At 48.7% G+C, this 20487-nt stretch overlaps 1 protein-coding gene across 1 annotated transcript; it reads right to left on the bottom strand.

The window, feature by feature from the left end:
- Window positions 1-16: 16 nt before the first annotated feature.
- RBM38 (RNA binding motif protein 38) lies at window positions 17-14648 on the bottom strand. The gene is made up of 4 exons (XM_032704959.1): window positions 14296-14648; window positions 13502-13625; window positions 12841-12895; window positions 17-1317 (listed from the first exon to the last, which is right to left on the bottom strand). The coding sequence occupies exons 1-4, from the start codon at window positions 14461-14463 to the stop codon at window positions 1017-1019; spliced, it is 648 nt and encodes a 215-aa protein (XP_032560850.1). The 5' UTR covers window positions 14464-14648; the 3' UTR covers window positions 17-1016.
- Between the last annotated feature and the right edge of the window lie 5839 nt (window positions 14649-20487).

The following is a 20487-nucleotide window of genomic DNA, read 5'->3' as shown; positions in this document are numbered from 1 at the left end:
GACATAACACCTTCTTCTCTTTTGCTCCACTCTTCTAAAACTCGCTGGCCAACAGCCCCAAATCTCTTTTACATAAATACTGTAAATGTCTCCATAGGTTGCAGCATTGTAACAAAAGATCTACCAAAGTAGACAAAATGTTCAGTATTCTTGGTTGGTTTTTTGCATTTAAAAATATACCTAAATTTGAGATAATCTTAACAGAGTAACAATTACGATAAGAAAATAGTACAGTGCGTTGACTAAAGGAATATTCTGCTCTCCTTCAAGCCAATATTCCCTTTTGCATGTTGAAGTGATTCAGCAATTACTTAAGAACTTTTACCTACATACAATAATTTAGTAAAATGAGAATTAAACAAGGCAGATACTTACTACTATTCTTCTGTCTGCAATTCACAGCTCATGCGAATAAAATCGCAATAAATATTAAAAAATAGTTTTTCTTTTGCTTTTTTTTTTCTGTAAGGCATCTCTGAGTATTACAAAGTTTTTGTACAACCAAAAAATAAGATTGCTTTTTTTTCCATGTTCTCCAAGTACCTCTGTACCTCACCAGTAAATAAGAGGATTGCAGGTTTGATGAGGAAGGAAGGGCTGACGGGGAAGAGGGGGGTGGAAAGAAGACCACAGGTGATGGAAGCAGACCGCGATGTGTGCAAGAATCTGTAGTTTTCCTGTGAAACATTTCAGTCACTTTTAGAACATCTTCGAGACAGTATCTGTCCAGATTGAAGGAAAAAAAAAAAAAAAAAAAGAAGAAAAAAAAACTTACCAGAAGTCCATTTTCATAAGCACAGTCAGACTGCAAAGGGTTTGGGTTCGCCCTCAACACTATAAATAGCTTAGGTATCGATATGCACCTACATAAGGGGGATAAAGGGACGGGGTGATTTTTTTTGTTGGTTTTGTTTCTTTTATTGTTTTTTTTTGTTGTTGTTGTTGTTGCTGCTTTTGTTGTCCTAGTCGTATCCTTCCACGGGGTACGATTGTCCTAGGAGGCGCAGGCAGGGCCCTCACTGCATGCGGTCAGGCTGCAGCTGCTGGGGCTGGTACTGCACGAAGGCCGTGGCGGGTGCTGCGGGGTTGCTGGCGGTGATGGGGGGCTGCACTGTGCCCGTGTAGCCATATCCCACAAACCCGGCAGCGGGGGAGGCAGCGTAGGGGTACTGGTCGTAGGCAGCTGTGGTGTACTGGGAATAGGCTTGGCTGGCGGCCGTGTAGTCGATGTAGGGAGACGTGATGGACTGCACAGGGGTAGGGATCACCACGCTGGGCTGGATGATAGCTTGGGGGTAAACATAGTGAGGCGTGAGTCTGTGGAGGCAAAGGGACAGAGTCAGAGAGGGGCTGGGCTCCCTTCAGCCTGCACGTCCCCTCCTCCCCCCCAAATTCACGTGTATCAGCCACAGAAACGGTGCTGCCCAGCAGTGCTGCCCTCGAGCGAGGGGTGCTGCTCGGGGTGGGGGATGAAAAGCAAAACACTCCTAGACCCCAAGGGTGGAAGTAGTGCAACGTGAAGCATGGACTGCAACAAATACACACACCCTGGTCCCCATGGCTTGTATCTCCTATTATCCAGGCTGCTGGTTCCCAAAATAACCTTCCTGGATGACCATGACACAGCCCCTGCTCAACTGGCTTGCTGCATCTACCTGGCCCTCACACACCCTTGCCTGTCCCTGCCAGCCTTGCTGCCTCCCATATTCTCCAAGTCCCACCACCCCAACCTGGGTGTAGGGTTGTGAGGACCCACAGCCCCTGTGGGACACCTCCCAGCATGAGGGACACCCCATTTCTCTCCACTTGTCCCACGAGGGATGACCACCGTCCCCTGGCACAGCCCCGGGCCCTCCAGCTTGGGAGCTGTTATCAGTTACGCCCATGTTTCCATAACACTGGATGTTTAGGGCAATGCTACAGGGTGTTTGTTGTAAAACATGAGATATTAATGCTGGTTTTCTTCCCCTCAGCAACACTCCCCAGCAGTGTCCGTTCCAGCAGCCCCTGGCCCAGCAGTGACACTCCTGTGCTCATGAGCTGACACATCTCTGCTGCCCTTTCCATGCAGGTCCTAAAGCACTGCTTCTCCCAGCCACTTTGCCCCTGCCCTGAGGCAGCCATGCTGCTGCTGAGAGGGACTTAAGAACACCACAGTCAATTAAAGTCCATAGGCGGAAAGATCCTGGAGATGATAAATGCAGGAGTGCCCACTAATGTACTAGAAACTGCTAATGAGGAGGAAAAGAAAAAAAAACCCAGCAAAATCAAAGGGTTGTTTTTTCCAAAGGGCTCACATCAAGTCAGGCCTCAAACAAGAGCAAAAACTGCACAAACCTGAAGGTTTAAGTCCATCCACACAAACTGCCATGGACCAGACAAAAATGGGGAATTGTACATGGACTACAGAGTGCGAGCAGTCCCTGCCCACATAGCCCACTGCAGCAGAGCTCTGCTGTGTGTAGAGTGACACATCTGGGGCTTGTTTAAGAAATGGGGGGTGAGGACTGTCACCAGCTATTGGCACAGGCCCACTGTGGGAGATCAGAGCCACAAGCACCAAAAAGGGCACCCTGCAGAGAAGGTCCCTTTGGCCACGTAAGGCCACAGCACAAACCAAAGCCATCCTCTGGAGAGCTCGTGCCACTCTGCCCCCAAACCCAACTCGTTTTGGTAAACAAAAAAAGAACCCCAAGCAAAACTCTGCAGAGAGCTTATGCAGATTCAGATATTTTGGGGATTTTTGTGTGGATGTGTATGACAGCACATTTTCAAACACAACCACTTTTAAAAGCCTCCCACGGGCTCTTCAGAAGGTACAGGGCTGTACATGACCACCTTCGTTCCACCCAAGCATCCTAAGTCTTGGCCACCACCTCCAACGTGCTGGGATCCACCTGGGGCTGGTCCCTCCTATCCAGCACTTGCAGGGCTGTTCCCATTTGCTTTACAACCAGCACCTGATGGTTTAACCTGCTCCTCAGGCAGGAGAAAGGCTTCTCACAAACAAGTGCTCATCTGAACCGAGTTTTCTCTCATTTTCCCACTGCCATAAGCAGTTTGTTTTTTCTTGAGTCCATTTGCATGACAAGAGAATGACTGTTCTCTCCCCACACAGCAACACTGCCCCTGAAATAAGGGTCCTTCGATTAGACAAGGGCACCAGGGAGGATGGAGAATGGCAAGAAGCACCTCAACCTTTGGCTCATTAAGTGCAAGACCATCTCCCAAGGCCAGAGCCATCCCTGGCACAGAGAGAGGGACCTCACAGCCCTTCAGTCCACGAAGGCACCATACCCAGTATCACCCTGTGGGTAACAAGAATGAGATGAGGCAGCAGAAATTCATTGAATCCGTTTTTGTTCAGCTCTGATCTAAACTGAGGCTGGCACAGCTGAGTCAGAGCTGGAGCTTATGCACCAGTTCAGCCCAAGGGCACTTAATGTCACACACTCACATGAGGCAGCAGCAGCCACCTCTTCTGAGGAGCAGGGTTAGTCCCACCCAGAGGTTCCTCCTGCCTCATCTCTGGGGAATTGTTCTCTTTCATTTTGTTTTAAATAAGGCAGAGGTGCAATGCTGTTCTCCTGCTCTATCCCCTTGCAGATCAGCAGCTCAGACAACAGCCTGCATCCCAGACTGGTGATGGATCCTCTGGCTGCCTGTTGCCTCTCCCTTCACATCATGTCCCACTACCAGGCTTCCTGGTACTCCAGGGCTTGATAAAGTTAAAACCACTTCACAAATGTAACAAAAAACCAATACACAACCCTCAGGACTCATTAAAACCCACCCACCAGCAGGAGCAGAGGAGGGGCCTGCACTTTTCCTGCTCAGAGGCATTCAGCCTGCCCCTGCCAAATAACCAGGAAGACAGTCTGAGAGACATGGAGCAATCCAGCCTGAGCATCGTCCTGTTTGAGCAGCTCCACAGGTAACCCCTTGATGTCCCTTGCTGCCACCCAACTGCTCTTCAGAGCTGGCACATCCCATGTGGGGGATGTGGGTGAGTGGACATTCCCAGCTTGTCCCTGAGAAACTCCACATGTTGGCTTTGCTTTCCTGCACGGAGCTCCACGATGGGCTCACAGACAGCAAATCCACAACATCCTGCACTGCTTTCTCCCCCCTCAGCAAGGAAAAATTCCAGCTCTCCAGTGCTACTTGGAATGAAAAGCACCATTAGTTTGGAAGACAGTAAGTACTCATATACCCTGTTTCCAGAAATACATCCCAGTCCAATGCATACACAAGTACACATCACACACAATAGCTTACTGCACTAGAAAATCACACTCAGCAGCTCCAGAATCTGCTTCTAAAGAGAATGTAAATGTAAAAGGGAAGGTTCTTTTGGTCTGTGGAATTTTAATAATTTAGCTAGGAACTTCAATCAAGATATTATGCAGTTTTGACTTCTGAATTAGGTGGACAGATGGCAACTCATCGATCAAAACAAAACACACAACCCAAGGTAAGGTCACTTTGATGACTTGCAGCTACAAACAAAACAAACCAGTGCAATACAGTGAAGTTCTCTGCTGGCTACATTTAGCATCCACAGAAAATCTTAAAATATTTCCCCCCCCTTTCATTATTTCTGAAGCTGATCTTTCAGGAATAAGAAGAAAAAAAAAAAAAGCAGCAAGCTGTTTTGGAGTTCTCTTTCTAGAAATCAGCAAACTTGTCTCTGAATTTCTACAGGATGAGTCACATCTGTGTTTTAAGATGCCTTTCCCTCCCTCCCTGCAGTTTTCCTCCATCCCCCACGATGGGCCCTGCCAGCCAGAAGAGAACTTCATCAAAAAACACACAGGGTGTGATTATAAAACATCAACCAAGTGATCAGCCATGGCCACCACACGTCAAAGTCATCCCGTGAACAGCAGAGGCACGAGATGCTTAAGGCATGACAATTAATCATGGGCAAAGGCCACCCAACACAACGAGCACGGTCAAACCTAAGCCTAGAGGCACAGGAAGGACTCAGGAGGGCCATCGTGGTCACCACACCAGCCCACGCTCCGAACTCGGTGGCACCACACCACGCCGCCCCGGCAGCCAGGGGTGAGACAGAACAAATGAGACGGTCCCAGAGCCATTGGCAGAGGGGACGCAGGCTCCATTCTGCTTTTGCTGTGCAAAATATGGAGGACAGAACAAAAGGAGCCTGTTTTGGTGCAGTCCTGCGTGGAGATGTCCCAACGCATCAGGTGAGGTTTGCGGTGCCAGCGCCCTTGGCTCTGGGGAGGCACCGCCTGCTGAAAAAAATCAGCTTTCTGAAACCTGCTGTCACCCAGTTCTCCTCCCCACACAGCTGCAGGGCTGCCAGGATGAGCTGCAGAGCAGGGGTGGCTCTGCAGGGGTGGGCAGCCAGGAAGAAGTGACAAGTCAGATGGCCATGTGCTCCACACCTCATCCCAAATGACAAGGAAGAGGAACGAGCCCTTGTCAGCCGCTCTCATCTCAGAGTCACTTCATATATTTGATTATTTTATATCACATTTACACCTAAAATGTGCTTCGGCTGCACTTTGTCAGCTCTCTCCCATCATGCAGGACTTCCTACGCATGAGCCATGAGCAGCTTCTGCAAGCTGCATGAGTTTGGGAGAGCAACAAGCAGGAGTTCCTGACCCCCTTGATCCCTGCCAGCCCTGTTGGGAGCTGGTTTTGTCACTTCTGGAGAGGTGGGAGACAGCTGCAGCCCTCTGTCAGGAGGGACACGGCATCACAAAAACACTTGGGAAACAAGGAGGGGCACGGGGCTCTTGGCAGCCTCACAGAGATCAGGACACAAATGCCACCGCCACGACCAGCCTTTTATTCCTTGAAGAATAAAAGAAACAGAGCCCTTTGTGTCTGCCAGTGAAGGCACAAATTCTGGCATTTGACCCCAGGAATTTGGCCTCCATTTCCATTAGAGTTGACCCATTAGCTGCTACAGGGACACCCACACTGCCACAGCACGTGATGGCAGGCGGTGCTGGTGGTACTGCACAGCCACAGCTGTCCACAACAGCAATGTGAAAGCTACCCTGGTGATGTTACACCTCCAACCACAGCCTGGATGACAGATCAGAAGATATGTTTTGAAGTGGTTCATGAGTTTAAAAGCTGCTCCAGGAAGCACACCCCACACATTAGCAGTGCCACGACACCACCTCGGAGCTGGTGATGCAGGCACACATCCTGAGGTAATTCACACTCCAAGAAATCCTTCCTCAAGGACACTCCCAAGCCAGCAAGCACTCACCTCAAGTAAACCTGTGTGGAGCCGAGGCAGGCTTGGCAATAGGTATCACGTGGGCTTCAGCCACAGTGACGGGCTGCAGAAATGTGAGAAATTCAGATCCTGTTCTCAATCCAGACATGATGAGGAAGGGCCTCAGGCTGGAGCATGGCCAGGGTGGGGGGCCCTGGCTGCCAACAAGGACTCTGGCTCCAGCAGGAGATCACAGAGTTTATCTACCAATACTTTGGTGCAAACCAGGTCATTTGTTGTGTCCTGACCACTTCACCTTCCCTCACCATTCACTGACAGAGGCTGGGCTTCAACCACTGACAAACCTCCAAATCCTGGAATGCCCATACTAAAGCTGATGCACTGAAATGTCAAGGGTTCTGCCTCATCAGCCAGCTAACCCAGCCAGCTCAAAGTCAGACAAGGATAAACTCTGAAGCTCCATGGTATTTATCCTCACCTGCTGCAATACGACACAAACACAGAATAGCAAACCAATCAACACAATTTCTGCTCATCTTGTAACTAATTTGCCTGTCTGTCTTCTACTCATCCTTCTCTGGCCCTCTGAGAAAACTTACACAGCAGCTTGTGCAAAGAGGTACATGACTGTATTTCCTACTTCCCTGCTGGGATTAGACATCACCACAACAGTGGCAATCACCAAGGAATAACATGTCACAACAGACCGTCCTAGACTACAATCAGTGGGGAAAAAAGAACAAAAGAAATAAAAAAGAGGCTGCAGACCAAAGATGGGAGTACACCTCACAAAGATCTAATCCTTTTTCTCAGCTCAACCAAGAGTCTGAGATCAACATGCTGAGCTCCACCACGAGTTATAGCTAGGCTCAACAATTTTCAGCTTTATCCTCTGCATCTTGCTTCCCCCACACCCAAAGGAAAAAGGAAAAAAAAAGAACCATAATCCCAAACAAAGGCATGCTGGGCCAGACCAAAAATAGTTTTGGAGAAGCAGGCTGAAAAACACTCAGGTAGCAGGAGATAACATCTGCCCGAAACAAGAGCCATCTGGCACCAAGGAAAAAGCCACAAGGAAGTTTATCCGCAACTAGTCAGCTATCCAGAGAAGGAAAAAGCCCTCCCCTTTGGAGTTATCAGCACAGCCAAACCAGAAATGAACCAACAGAAGAAACAGAGACTGTTTCACACCAGTGCACGACAGGAGCCTGAGTCCTTCAGCATTGGTGTGAGGAACCTGGTGGGATTCTAGGGAAAAACAGAGGCTCTGACAGATTAACCCAGGAAGCCCCAGCAATTCTGCCTTTAACTGATCTCTCTCCAGTTTTCTTCTGCAGTTTAGAGAAAATCAATGGCAGAAATATTTCTGCAGTCTTCTGAAGTACCTGACAAGTTTTGGCATAATACACACTACAGTGACTACTTTCAATTGCTTCCATTTTCAACAGACTTTCTTTCTTTACACACATGATCCCTTCCACTGACCTTTAATTAAAACCATCCGCACATTTGATTTATCAAAAACCCTTTCTTGAAGAGATGAAGTATTTTGAAGTAGAATGCTTCAGCTATGGAAGAAGCAATGAGATATCTATTTTTGATAAAAGAAGGCCTACACTGATAAAACAAGTAATTAAGTAATTTCTCAGTCAAGAAAGAAATTCCATTTTAAGAGTTTGTGACCTCTGCTGCCGTTTGTGCCTTTGCTGACCTAGGACGTGTAAGATGTCTCCCTCCACACCTTCCTGCAAGCTGGAATCACAGGGGGATGTGTGAGCCTGGATCCAGCATGGCTTTCCCAGCCTCTGCCACCTTGGCCAGAGCAGAGCCAGCAGCAGCTCAGCTCTGACACGGGAGAGCTGAAATGCTCAAAGCTGGTGACAGGGAAACTGCAGGGGACAGCACAATCCTGTTTACAGCACTTGGAAACTGAGAAACAGGAGACTCAGTTTTAACTCTGAGGTCCATGACTTTTCATCTTTTGTGATCATACAGTATATTTAGCTCTGGTATGTAGCTTGCTCCCATCTGTGGGGAACAAGTTCTTCACGTAAGTCATATTTAGAAGTGACCCGGTGTCCTTGCTACCAAATTATCAGCACAACAACTGTCTGGTTCCCTGGCTGGTGCCCTCAGCTCGGAGGCAGGATGCCCAGGGCTGCATTCATATTCGAATTACTGGGCATGTGCTTAATACTATGAGTTAGGGACCAGTATGCCAACAGCTGCACAGAGGAAAGACGAGCTCAAGTACAAACTGGACTGCTCTGAAAATTCAGATGCGTCCATCAATCTGCCATCTTGGGAATACTGGCACCAGCCAGCACAGCAGAGGAGAATTTTGGATCTGCCACTCCCCAGCTCCTGCACCAAGGGGAAAGGACTCGGGTCGCTGCTGCTAAGGAGGCTGCTCTTGTGCTGGGGAGGATGACAAGCAGATCCACTGAAGGCAGTGGAATCACACAGAGAAGATGGCACAACCTGAGCTGTGTGCCATAAAGACAAAATTAGAGCCAGCTCAGCCTCTCCATCACACACCTGCACTCTGACTGCACAGGAATGGCTCAGAGCCTTCACCCGGAGTCTGTCTCTTGCAACAGGTCTACTACTGTCCTGAGCCTGGCACACCATTTACACAGCCAAGTGTATCAGACCAAGCTTTCCTTTTGTATTGTTCTACAAGCAGGACATGAGCAAAGTGCACCTAAACCCAAAACAAACGGTACACCAAGCCCTTGGGTCTGACACCAGCACTTGCCACCTTGAAGCAGACATCCAAGCTAATTCACATAGCCATCTGATCTGCTTATAAATATGTGCCTATGCTTAAAACTCACTAAATAAATAAATAAATAAAGGATCTCTTTCTACCTGGCAAGCATTTGGTCTGAAAAGCAGCCACCATGCCCAAGCACTAGCAGCTGAAGCCGTTTGGAAACTGGATTTGAGCAGTTTTTTAGGAAATCCCCCCAAAACTTTCATGTTACTGGCACAGGATAACATCAGGTGCCAGGTGCTCCATCCCCAGGAGCCACCTGTGGCCGGCAGAGCGGGATGGGTTTGGGATGGGATCCTGCAGCCACCCAGCTCTGGATAAGTGAGCAGTAGGAAGTGGGAGCAGGGGGATGCCAGCTGACAGAGGCTGAGCAGAGCACAGCCAGTGTGTGCTGCTTCACAAGCATAACCACAGAAAAGATGAAAGTTTGCTTCCTTTTATTTTTAACCCAATAGAGAAATTTTAAGGATAAACAGCTGCAAAGGAGGGTGGGCTGACACAAAGAGGGACTTTCTTCACTTCCTAACTTCAGCAGCACCAATGCATGAAATTTTAAACTCAAAGCAATTTAACTCTTTGTGATGCTGCCTGAGACCAAATGTGGGCCAGAGGCAGGGGGTCACCACAACAAGCAATTACACAAGGATGGGGTCTCTGGAGTAATGACATCCCATGTGCCGATATGGAAAGAGCTGGATCCTGCTACAAGAGACAGCTTTATGTTTCCAAGAGCTCAGTCACTTACTCAGTCACTGGTAGATCTCCCACACAGATAGCTCCTTTGCTGAGGCACAGCCACAGGAATGCATCTACCATATGCTGCCTGTGTCCAGAGCAGCAAGCATGGCTGCAAAGCAGAGAACCAGGGAATCCCCATTCCCTGCACAGTCAAACCTGTCTCCAGCATCAGAGTCCCAGAGGAGGGGGACTAAGAGGTGAGCACAAAGCAGCTCTGCCACATCACCTGATCACGTTAAGCGTGGTAGCTGCAGGGACACACTGTGGCACTGCCAGGTGCCTCCAAGCAAAGAGCAGTCTGTAAGCCTCAGGCTGAGCCCCGGGCCTAATGCTGCTTCCCTAAACTCAGGAGCCAGATCTCCAAGTCACCCTGACACAGACGCATCCTTTGCCTTGCATTACTGTTAAGATCTCCGATTACAACAAGCCAAAAACTCCTTCTCAAAACAGGATTTACTACCGACTCCGTGCTGTCTGCCATGTGAGTGCCTCCCCTGCCAGGACAGCAGGAGGAATGAGAGAGGCTCCTCATGGTTTCTCTTTCTGTTCCGCATAGCCCAGGCAATATTTACAGCTGCATTTGGGTGCCTGGGGCTGGGGAGGGAAGCCTTCAGTTTATAAATAATCCTCACTGATGTTTGGGTAATTTTCATAGTTTCCATTCATTTCAGGTTTCACCAAAACCTGCATTCTGTGGTTTGATGGTTGAACGTGACTGGCTGCCTGGTTCTCAGTTAACTGCCCAGAAGTTAACGGTTGTTCATTCATTTCTGCCTTGCCAAGTCCAGCTCACACACCTAGTACCCTGTGCCCCATAACAATCATCCTTTGGAAACCATATGCCAACCCCTGGGCACAAACACTTTGCAGAGACAGGAAGTGCAGGAGGGAGAACCAGGCAACATCCCACACCACGGGCAAAGCAGATGAGCCACTTTGTTTGGGACAGGTCGGGAGAGCAAACAGACAGAGCAGAGCAAACAGACAACAGCAATTCCGTGAAGCTTCCAAAGACAGACCCCAATAAACTCCTCATCTATCCTCACATTCCACAGAGGGCCAAGGAAATTGTGGCTTCAAGGGAACGTTAGAGTGGAGGCTGGCAGGCTCTTAATTCTGTAGGTCTACTGATGAAACAAAGAGGGAACTGGCAGCCAATCTTTGTTGCTTGACTGAGCACCTGACAGAAGCCACAGAGCAGCCCCAGTTGTGGTGCTCAGGTAAATGGCTCCACATTTTGCCAAACCCACATTTCCAGTGATTCTGCTGCAGCAGTGACCGAATGCAACAAAATTCTTGTTTACTGATGCTTGCAAATAATGATATATAATCCCCTGCCTACAACCCTCCATTCTCCTGGTTCCTGTCTCTTGGCAACTGATAAATAATTTATAGTGCTGTATGTGCTAACTGCAGCTCTGCTGGTTTAATGATGAAGCCAATGCCTAAGAACCGGAACAGGAACTGTCTAGATCACCAAGAGCACGTAATCAGTCGATCCCACACTCCTCTGTATGTGAAACCAAAAGCAAATTATTCAGAAAAAACCTGTGTTTTCCAGAGCTGCGGCTGTGGGGTAGGAACAGCACCCACAGAACTGCAGATAATCTGCAAGGTGCTCCTGCCAACACCAGGAGCTTAATGGGCTTCACCATTTTGCTCTGCTCTATTTGCATGCATGGCAGAACTCACCACAGGCTGCTTTTATTGTCAACTTCTCTCCTGCACCCCTGTGCAATGTGGAAAACCTCCGAGTTCACATCCCCAAAGGTACCGCTGCTGCCTGCGCTGGGGGCTACGAAAGCTATTTTACCTCCCATGCAAGGAGAGCTGCTAAAAAGCAGCATCTTGTCTATGCAGATTACTGTGGTTCTTGCACCAAAAAAAAAAAAAAAAAAAAAGGAGACTCTTCATTTCGTGACAGATGTTCTTCGAGTCTTTCCAACAGAGCTGCAACCGCTTACGAAAACCGGCATGTTTGAACCACACACAACACACGTACACTGGGTGTGCACTATTGTGGCAACACGTCCTCTTATATCCATAAACTCATCGGAATGAGATGATCCAGGCAGTCGGCAACTTTAGCCATAAGGGCAGAGGAGTGGAAGTTTCTGTTTTATTGTTAGATTCTTTTTCTTGAAAACAAAAAACAAAACACCACCACCCCCCCCAAAAAAAATGAGCAGAGAGCAGGGAAGGGATGAAGTATCCCAGTTGACAGAGGCCAAAATCCCATCTATTTATATTAGAGGCACAAAAAACCCACAACAGAGCAGTGCTCAGAAGCTTTAAAAAATGCACCTACTTCCTTAATGCTCTTAGAAAATAATAATAAAAACCCCCCTATCAATATTCACTTTCTGAAATGGTGTAAAAAAAGAGCTGCATCAATCATTAAACAGTTAAATGAAGGCAGTATGACAGTCACTATTGTTCTCGTGAAGCACACTTGTCTTTTGCCGAGCAGCTGCCAGATCCTATTAGATGTATAAAAAGAGGACTTTTCTAACCGAGTAGGGATGGTATAAGCTATTGAAAACAGCAGACAAAAGCCCACTTTTGCAGACTATTCAAGCCTTGTATAACATCTGTCCAAAATCAATTTTTGACCTAATGTTACTTTCATTAAGTAACAGACTTTGTTTCCAATGCAATTTGTTTTCTAGGATAAAACTGTATCCTAAGCGTTATTACGTGGGAAACAGCACAGAGGAAGCAGAAAATCTTATTTGAGAAACATGAGAACAGAATTTGCTTAATTGTTTTGACACCTTAAGTACTATAATAGAGAAACTATTTTCCATTTATTTGAATTCTTGTGAATTCTTACAGTTGGCAAAGCAGAGAGCAGTGCACTGGGTTTATTATGACTACGATTTACTGAGGATAAAGAAGGATCTTTGGGAATTACATTAAAGCTGACAAATGCACAAAACTTCTGAAATCTCCACCAGAAATAAAGTACTCCGAACATTAACAACAGCTGTTGAAACTGTCCACTCTTGACGGCCAAGGCTTTTTTCACACATTTTAAACAATGAGGAAGTTGATTCGTGAATTTGATTTCAAACAGACTGTTAAGAAACATTTCCACTTACCCAAAGGGTCTCTGAATGAAGGCTGGATGTAGCTGCTGCACACCTATGGTAAAACCTAAAAAAAAAAAGGTTCAGAAGAAAAGAAATATTAATGAATGGCACCCATTGTACCATTCAATTCGTAACTTGCAGGCATAATTACACCACATGTATATGCATTTTATCTGCTATGCATGTGAGCAAATTCAGAGCCCCATTTAGAAGCAAGTTAAATTTAACATGCGTATGTCATATGCACGAGGAGCAGATGGGAATTCAGATGAAAGACCAGTGTGAACGCGCTGTTATGGAACAGACAATGGGGTAAAAAGCCTTATTTTACACACTGGGTACCGTGCTCATTAAACCAAAGGGTGGAATGATGAAATGGGTCTTAGAGTTAATTCCCATTTAACGAAGAGAATAACAGGCAAACAGATCAGCCATGGAAGAAAACAGCTTCAACTCGGTTCTATGAACTTCGGTGTGTAACACCAGTACAACAGGTACAAGTAAGAAGATACAGAAGGGAGGTAACTGGACTACGCTGTGTCCTCAGCCAACAATCGGAACTATGAGGGATAGATAAGCGTGCACCAGATCAGATGAATCCAGCCTGAGGAACTTGTTTCCTCGTCTTACAAGTTATTCTAATAGAGATGGTCCCTCCTGGATGCCTCACCAGTTTGAATACTCCTTGGTTTTGCTCCCAAATACGCCAGGTTCACATTTGCTTTCCTGCCGTCAATGATGGGGTTTGGGTCTTTGCATGCTCTTTCTGCAGCAGCTCTGTCTGCCATGGTCACCTGGAATCAAGCACAGCCTTGTTTGTAGCAACAGTGCTTTGTAAACACTCCAGCAACAGGCACTAAGTGGAGTTTATTTATTGTTCTATTTTGAATCAGGAGTTAAACTCCCTCCGAGCAGCCTCGCTTGCATGGCAAGATGGGAAGGGGCTGCTGGGACCCGATGGAAAAAGTGGGCTCCCCCCTCGCCCAGTTCCCCCGCTGGGCTGGTGCCAGCTGTTCTCCCCTGCCGTTCCACCTCCTCTCCGTGCCTTTTTTAAGGAGCTGGTGGAGCTCTCCCCAAACGCCCCGGAGAAGAGGAGTTCAGGGGAGCTGCGGGAGGGATGCGGGGACCGGGGGCATCCCAGCGCCGCGCTGAGCCCCGCACGGACATACGGCGGCGGGACGGGGGGAGGAGGTGCTGAAACGAACGGCACGGCCTCGGCCATCACGAGGGGCTCCCTCCCGAGCCCCCAGCCCGGCCTTCGTCCCGGCCGAGCCCCCCGTTCCCGTCCGCACCGGGCACAACCCGGGAGCAGCGGGCGCTCCGCAGCAGCGACGGGACGGGCGGCGGCTCCGCAGCGCCGGCACAGGGGGGTTCCCAGCGCGGGGCTCCGCTGCCAGCCCCCTTCCCCGGGCACGGGGCACAGCGGGGGCAGCCCCGCCCGGCCCGCCGGGGAGCGGCACTTACGAAGCCGTATCCTCGGGATTTGCCCGTCTGCCGGTCGGTGATCACCACCGCCTCCTCGATGTCCCCGAAGACCTCGAAGTACTTCCTGAGGGAGGAGTCGGTGGTGTGGTAGGGCAGCCCCCCGACGAAGATCTTGGTGAAGGTGGTGTCCTTCTGCACGGTGTGCATGGTGCCCGGGCGCGGCCGGCCCCGGCCGGCATCCACCCCCCCAGAGCAGGAGCCGCGCCCCGCCGAGCCCCCCGCGGCGGCCGAAGGCAGCGCAGCGGCGGCGGGTCCCGGGGGCCCTCCTACAGCCGCCTCATGGCCGCGCCTGCAGCCGGAGCGCGGCCCCGCGCCCGCCCCGCCGGTGCCGGTGAGTAGCGGCCGCCCCGCCGCCGCCGCCGCCTTTGTAGGGCCGCGCCGCCCCGCCCCGCCCCCGCCGCGCAGGGGCGCTCGGGGCGCGTAGTCCGGCCCCGCCGCGCAGGGAGCGCCCCGGCCCCTCACGGTCCCCGGCCCCTCACGGCCCCGCCGCTGCCCCCGGGCACTGCCCCGCGCCGCGCCCGCCGAGCCCCGCGCCGAGCGGCCGCAGCCCCCGCGGGCCCCGCTGTGCCCTGAGCACCCCCGGGCGCACCGAGGGGGGGGCCCCGGCGGCCGCCCCGCTGCCCGTGCCCGGCGCTGACTACAAGTCCCGGCGGCTCCCCCCGGGAGCAGACCCGGCCCCCTCCGGGCGAGGGGAGCGCTCCGGGGGGAGCCCGCCAAAGGAACCGCCCCGAGAGCGGGCGCTCGGCACCCCCGGCCCGCGCTTATTGCACAACGATCTCACCCCGGCAGGTTCGGGCGCGGGGACAAAGCCACCCGGCAGCTGGCAGCCTTGGTGGCACCGGCGTGCTCGAAGCCAAGGCAGGAGGAAGGGCTGGTGTTGAATCGAATCACCGGGGAGGTTCGGGCACCGAACAGGGCTCCAGAAGTATCTTTCTTAAGGTTCTTAAGCCTCCTGCTTCTCCTCTGGACACTTTAGCATCCACCTGTGCAACCTGCCTCTGCGGACAGGGATGCACCATTCCCGTTGGTGTTCAGCAGAGGGATTCTCCGCCACTGTCCCTGTTTTGCATTTTGGTCCCTCAAAGGACAGGCAGCTCCTACTGTGAAATATAAGACTGTGAAGTGCCACTACCTTTGACCTGACCTGTAGGTTTCAGCCCTGACCTGTGATTCAAACCTTGGGGTATGGTTACTGTAGCACAGCGCCATATTCACTCCCTGTACCGCTCTATCCATAACTGCAGGAAAACAAAACTTGAAAAGCTACTTTGTACCTCAGAATCCATCGCTGGAGAACACATTGATGGTGAAGTGCTTGCAATGCTTTATTTCCTCCAACATCAGTTGGAGTCTGGGGTGTGAGAGAGGGTCCCAGAAGTCCTTGTTCATTCATGGTTTCCATCTCCCAGAACCTCAAGAACTGCCCCTGTGCCTTAGGTTTATCATTTTACAGAGAAAGAGATTTTTTTGCCACATGATAAATGCAGAGGTAACATGTTAGCAAAAAAAGCCAGTGAAGTTCTAAATCACCATCTACTTTGGCTTCTATACAGCGGGTTCAAACTCTGCAGACGTTTTTCTTTTATGGACCCCACAGAGAAAAGCCAGTTATTTCAAGAGAAAGGAATGCATTAATGTCTGCACTCTGTAGTTATTCATTAATATTTTTCTTGCATTGCTTCCATAGTTCTAAGCACCCTATGCTTCATAAAAGAGAGGGGGAAAACAAAAAGCCAAGGAAAGCCATTAAGCTTTTCAGGACTAAAGCACCAGACTTCAAGACTAGGACACATTTCCACTGATTACTGTGGGAAAAAAGATGGAGCTGGGCCAGCAGCACCCAACATCACTGTGACATTAACAGCCTTCTGCAAACGGACAGTCCCATGGAAATCTGTGGAGCTTTTGTGTTTCATGCAGTGATGGATTATGCGCAGCTGTCCCTGATCCATCCCAACAGCAAACCTGGAATACACCTTTGGGGTCGGACTCCAGCCAGAGGCTGGGGCCTCTCCACCACTGAGTCATACCCCTTCTGTCTGCATGACTTCCACCGCAAACTGCACATCAGCTGCTTCCTGGGCCGCCCGAGCTAATGACAACCCAGTTGGCACTCAGTCACTGTCCTTTTACAGAGCTTCATTCTGCTCCAAATGATGGCAAAGATTCAAATCATCCAAACAGACTCCGGCTCCTCTGCAGGGCAAGGCTTGCAGAGTTCTCAAAAGCAACCAGCAGTATCTCAGTTCTTGATGCTTTCACTGGTCAGGGAGGAAAACATAAGCCCCACGTCTCTCAAAGGAGGGATCCCAGCTCCTCTTCTTCCCTAGAGGCAGGAAAAGGAGTTCTCTTACAGGCAGAACAGAACAAGAAAGAAGTTAGGGCTAAACCTGCACTCGGTGAGCACCACAACCCCCCTGGTCCCACTGGTGTGGCTGGGGGAGGCTGCCTTAGTTCTGCCACACCCTGGAAAGCAGGACAGGAAATGAAATCTCCTGTCTCATGGTACAGCTATTGCAAACACAGGGTCTGATGAGCTGTTACCACAAACACAGTGGGAAAGAGAAGAGAAAGTGAGTAGGGATAACTTTATGTGAGTAAATTAATTTTTTTATATTTCCCACACACACACATTCTTGTGACAAGCCATCATGCTCCCCGGAGCACCAACAGATTAAATCCAGCCATCAGATCAAATCTGCAGGAGCTTGGCTGAGCCAGTTTGATGACACCTTTCTCCTGCTTTTACTACAGTAATAGGAGTACCTGAGAAGAGAATGTTTCGAGTTTCTCTGGTCAAAGACAGTTCCTTCAGAGACAGGCATATCTCAAAGTGTGAATCTGCCTTGAGGAATACTGGACAAGGCTTAGCATAAATGCAAGAGCCAACTGCAAGCAAGAAGGGGAACATGTATCTGATATGTGCTATTGTGGGGGGACATTTAGTCCTTTGTATTTATTAAGAAGTAAAACTATACTGGTCAATCAATGAGGAGGCTGGGAGAAAAGTCATCTTTAGCAGCAGGTATACAACCATCCATATTCTTAAGGTATAGGATTTGTATTGCAAATCCAGAGCATCCTATTCTCATTCAGATTGGGAAGATTAATTTTATGATAATTTAACACAGTTAAGAGAACTCACTGGGGTTTTACTTGCATGTAAATATGTTCCTTGAGGCTTATGCAAAACTGATACACAAAGGCTCCTTCTGGTGGACTTCAGCAGCATTAACCAAGAGATTGGAATGGAGCAGCTACAGATCAACAAACCAAGTGTCCTGGATTCCACTGAAAGTGAGAAGGTGGCACTGCAAGACTATCCAGGCACAAAACCATGTAGAAATAGTCCCTGCCTGAAGGAAGGAAGTAAAAACAAATTGCATCAGGAAGTTATACCTTCAAAAGCACAAGAGCAGGACAGAGATGGGGAAAGAGTAGCAGGGGGAATGTTCCCTGTTTCTTGTCCTCTGCAAAGCCCCAAAGTCCTTTCTGTTCTTGTCCCTCCCTTGGTAGTGAAGCTCTGTGGTGCTCTCCTTGTATACTTGTCTGAGCATTTCCCTTTCTTTCCCTGATGTCTTTGGGAGAGTTGGGTTGAGACATCCCAGGTCTGATCAGAAAGCCATTGAAGAACTTCCCTCATTTCTTAGGAGACTGATGGGCTTTATTTTTAAAATGTAGCTACAGTGGAGCTCTGACCTTTTTCAGTCTCTGCAGTTGCTTAGCCAAGACTTCATTGCTGTAGGGCAGTACCCTTCAGTTTTGCCATGGATACCCACTTACTGCTTGTTGCAACAACAGCAGAAGAAACATCCCCCTTCGAAGCTCCACAGTTAAATAAGTTAGCTGGAGAGAGAGGGATCTACTGTGGGAACTGTTTGCTTTGTTAGTTTTACTAATGCTCACTCTGGATGCTGGCCACCAGCTAGGCTGTGAACAGGAGCAGTGCTGGGAGATCTTGAGGGAAGCTGCATTCAGTGGCATTTGGTTTAGGTTATAGCAGGAAGTTCTGCATCTGGGCCCGTGGTCTCAGATTTTCTGCTTTGGTGCCCTGAACACACCGTAACCATTGCTTAACCCAGAGCTGCTGCCACAACAGGAATTGAAAAATTATCCTTCTTTGGGCTACTTCTAACTAAACAGTTGAGTAGAGGATGTTCCCAATCAGGATTGCTTTTTGAATAGGCTTTTGCTTCTGTAGGAATTTTCTAATAGGACTATTTCCTCTTCTGAAATATTTCAGAACTGAGTGAACTCTGTTTCCTTTTGCTGGCTAAACTAGTTACACACAATCAGACCACCAGCTCTAGTGGGCACAGAATGATCTGGTTTAATGTGCAAGTAACCTGCATTAAAAGAACATAATAAGATGCCATATGGATATGGACATTGATAACTCTGGGACTGTGAGAACAACAAAAGGGACACCTGCCTCGACTCTGCTGGACCACAAGCATATTTTAAAAATTGTGGCAAAAGGAAATGCCATTAGAAGTCCAGTTATACTTCTCCAAACCTTCCTGCCCTCCCACTTGATATCCCTTGGCAAAATTAAAGTTGTGTGTCTGTGCCATGACAAAGCACAAACTGAATCATGGTAACAGCTACAAGATTCCTGAAAACTAAGAGGCTCAGGGAAGAAATTGCAGAGCTCATGACTGCTTGGAGGATCTTGCCACAGAAAGGCAGAGCTGCACTACAAGCCTTGGATATAAGTCTAGATTAAAGTAAAGACATAATATTGCCAAGGAAACTAAGAGGCTGTGCCATCACATTGCTCATACACCTGCAGCTGCCAACTAGAGCTTGTGCATTTTTCCTTGACACCATTACTATTTCCTATGAGTTCCTTGGAGAGGCTCAGCTGCAGCACAGTAGCTGAGCGCTTTTCCTTCCACATGTGCAGGTCGTGCATGTCAGAGGGGAAGAATGAACCACCTGTCTGGGACCAGGAAGACCAGATCAGCAAGGAAGGTGCTTCAGGGGCGCAGTGGTTGAACCCACGATGCCCCCACCTTGAGTGGTCAAACCTGCATTTATTGGTACTCGTTACTCTGCTCTTGGGGAATTTCTCCTCCATGATCTATGGTGTGCTGTTTATCCAGATATAAGTCCTGGGAGCTGTGTGTGTACAGACTCTACCCAGCCTTGGCAAAGCCCTCTGGGGAGCTGGAATGACACTGCACCGGGGACGCAGCCGAGCTGGCCGGGGCTGCCAGCTGGGGATTGTCACAGTCTGACAGCAGGGAGCTGGGCTGGCTTTCTGAGCAATGAAAATACTGCCCTTGATTAGGATGGTGGCTTGTTTTCTGGCATTGTTGGCATCTATGCCAAATAGTTTTGTCATCATCAGTATTGTAATGTCTTGGCCTAGAGCAGTGGTAACCCTTGCCTTTCCTGCAACCACAGGGACGACGCTCTTCGGCCTATTAATGAATAACTAATGAAAAGTGCAGATCTTCACATTGCAACTAAATTATGTAACAAATCCAGGAAACCCTTCACTAGCTGATCTCAGTTTCTTCTTTACCTAGTAGAAGGTAGGAAAGGGATGATAAAAGGTTAGAAACAGAAAAGTACCAGGACAAAGCAAACAACTCATGTTGGTTTCTGGGGCAGAAGTTTCTATCCAGATTTTCTACCACGACTCCTCCATTGACAGTAAGCAGTGGGCAACAGAAGCTGCAAGATAAAGAGAGATACAGCAAACATTTTCCTGCTATGACACATTAGGTGATAGAAGGACATTAAATATGGAGGCCAAAATACTTCCCATTTTTTCAAGTTTGCCTTTGGTGATGCCATGGAGGAAGAGTCTCTTCAGGAACAGGCTCAGGTATCCCCATATCTGAAAGACAGAGCATGGGGAGAAGGGAGAGAAAGATAAAGAGATAAAGCCATTTATTACCACCTGCTAAACACAACCCCCAATAAAGATACTGTTCCCTTCCTGAATTCCTGCACAGAAAATCTGTCTGTAATGGAAATATTGTCCCATCTCTCTTAGGCTGGGATTTAATTATCAAAAGGGTTTTCCTCCCTTAAAAAGGTTTTTTTTAGAAAAAAACATTCCATTTGAGTCAAACTGCAAAACTTACATCTCAAAATAGTTAAACAAATATTTTTGCTATTTCAATTTTATATTGTACATTGGGAAATATCAGTTGTAAC

The sequence above is a fragment of the Chiroxiphia lanceolata genome, chromosome 17 (assembly GCF_009829145.1).
Source record: "Chiroxiphia lanceolata isolate bChiLan1 chromosome 17, bChiLan1.pri, whole genome shotgun sequence".
Classification (NCBI taxonomy): Eukaryota; Metazoa; Chordata; class Aves; order Passeriformes; family Pipridae; genus Chiroxiphia; species Chiroxiphia lanceolata.
Note: the sequence above shows the minus strand (reverse complement) of the source record. Positions and strands in the feature narration are given on the sequence as shown.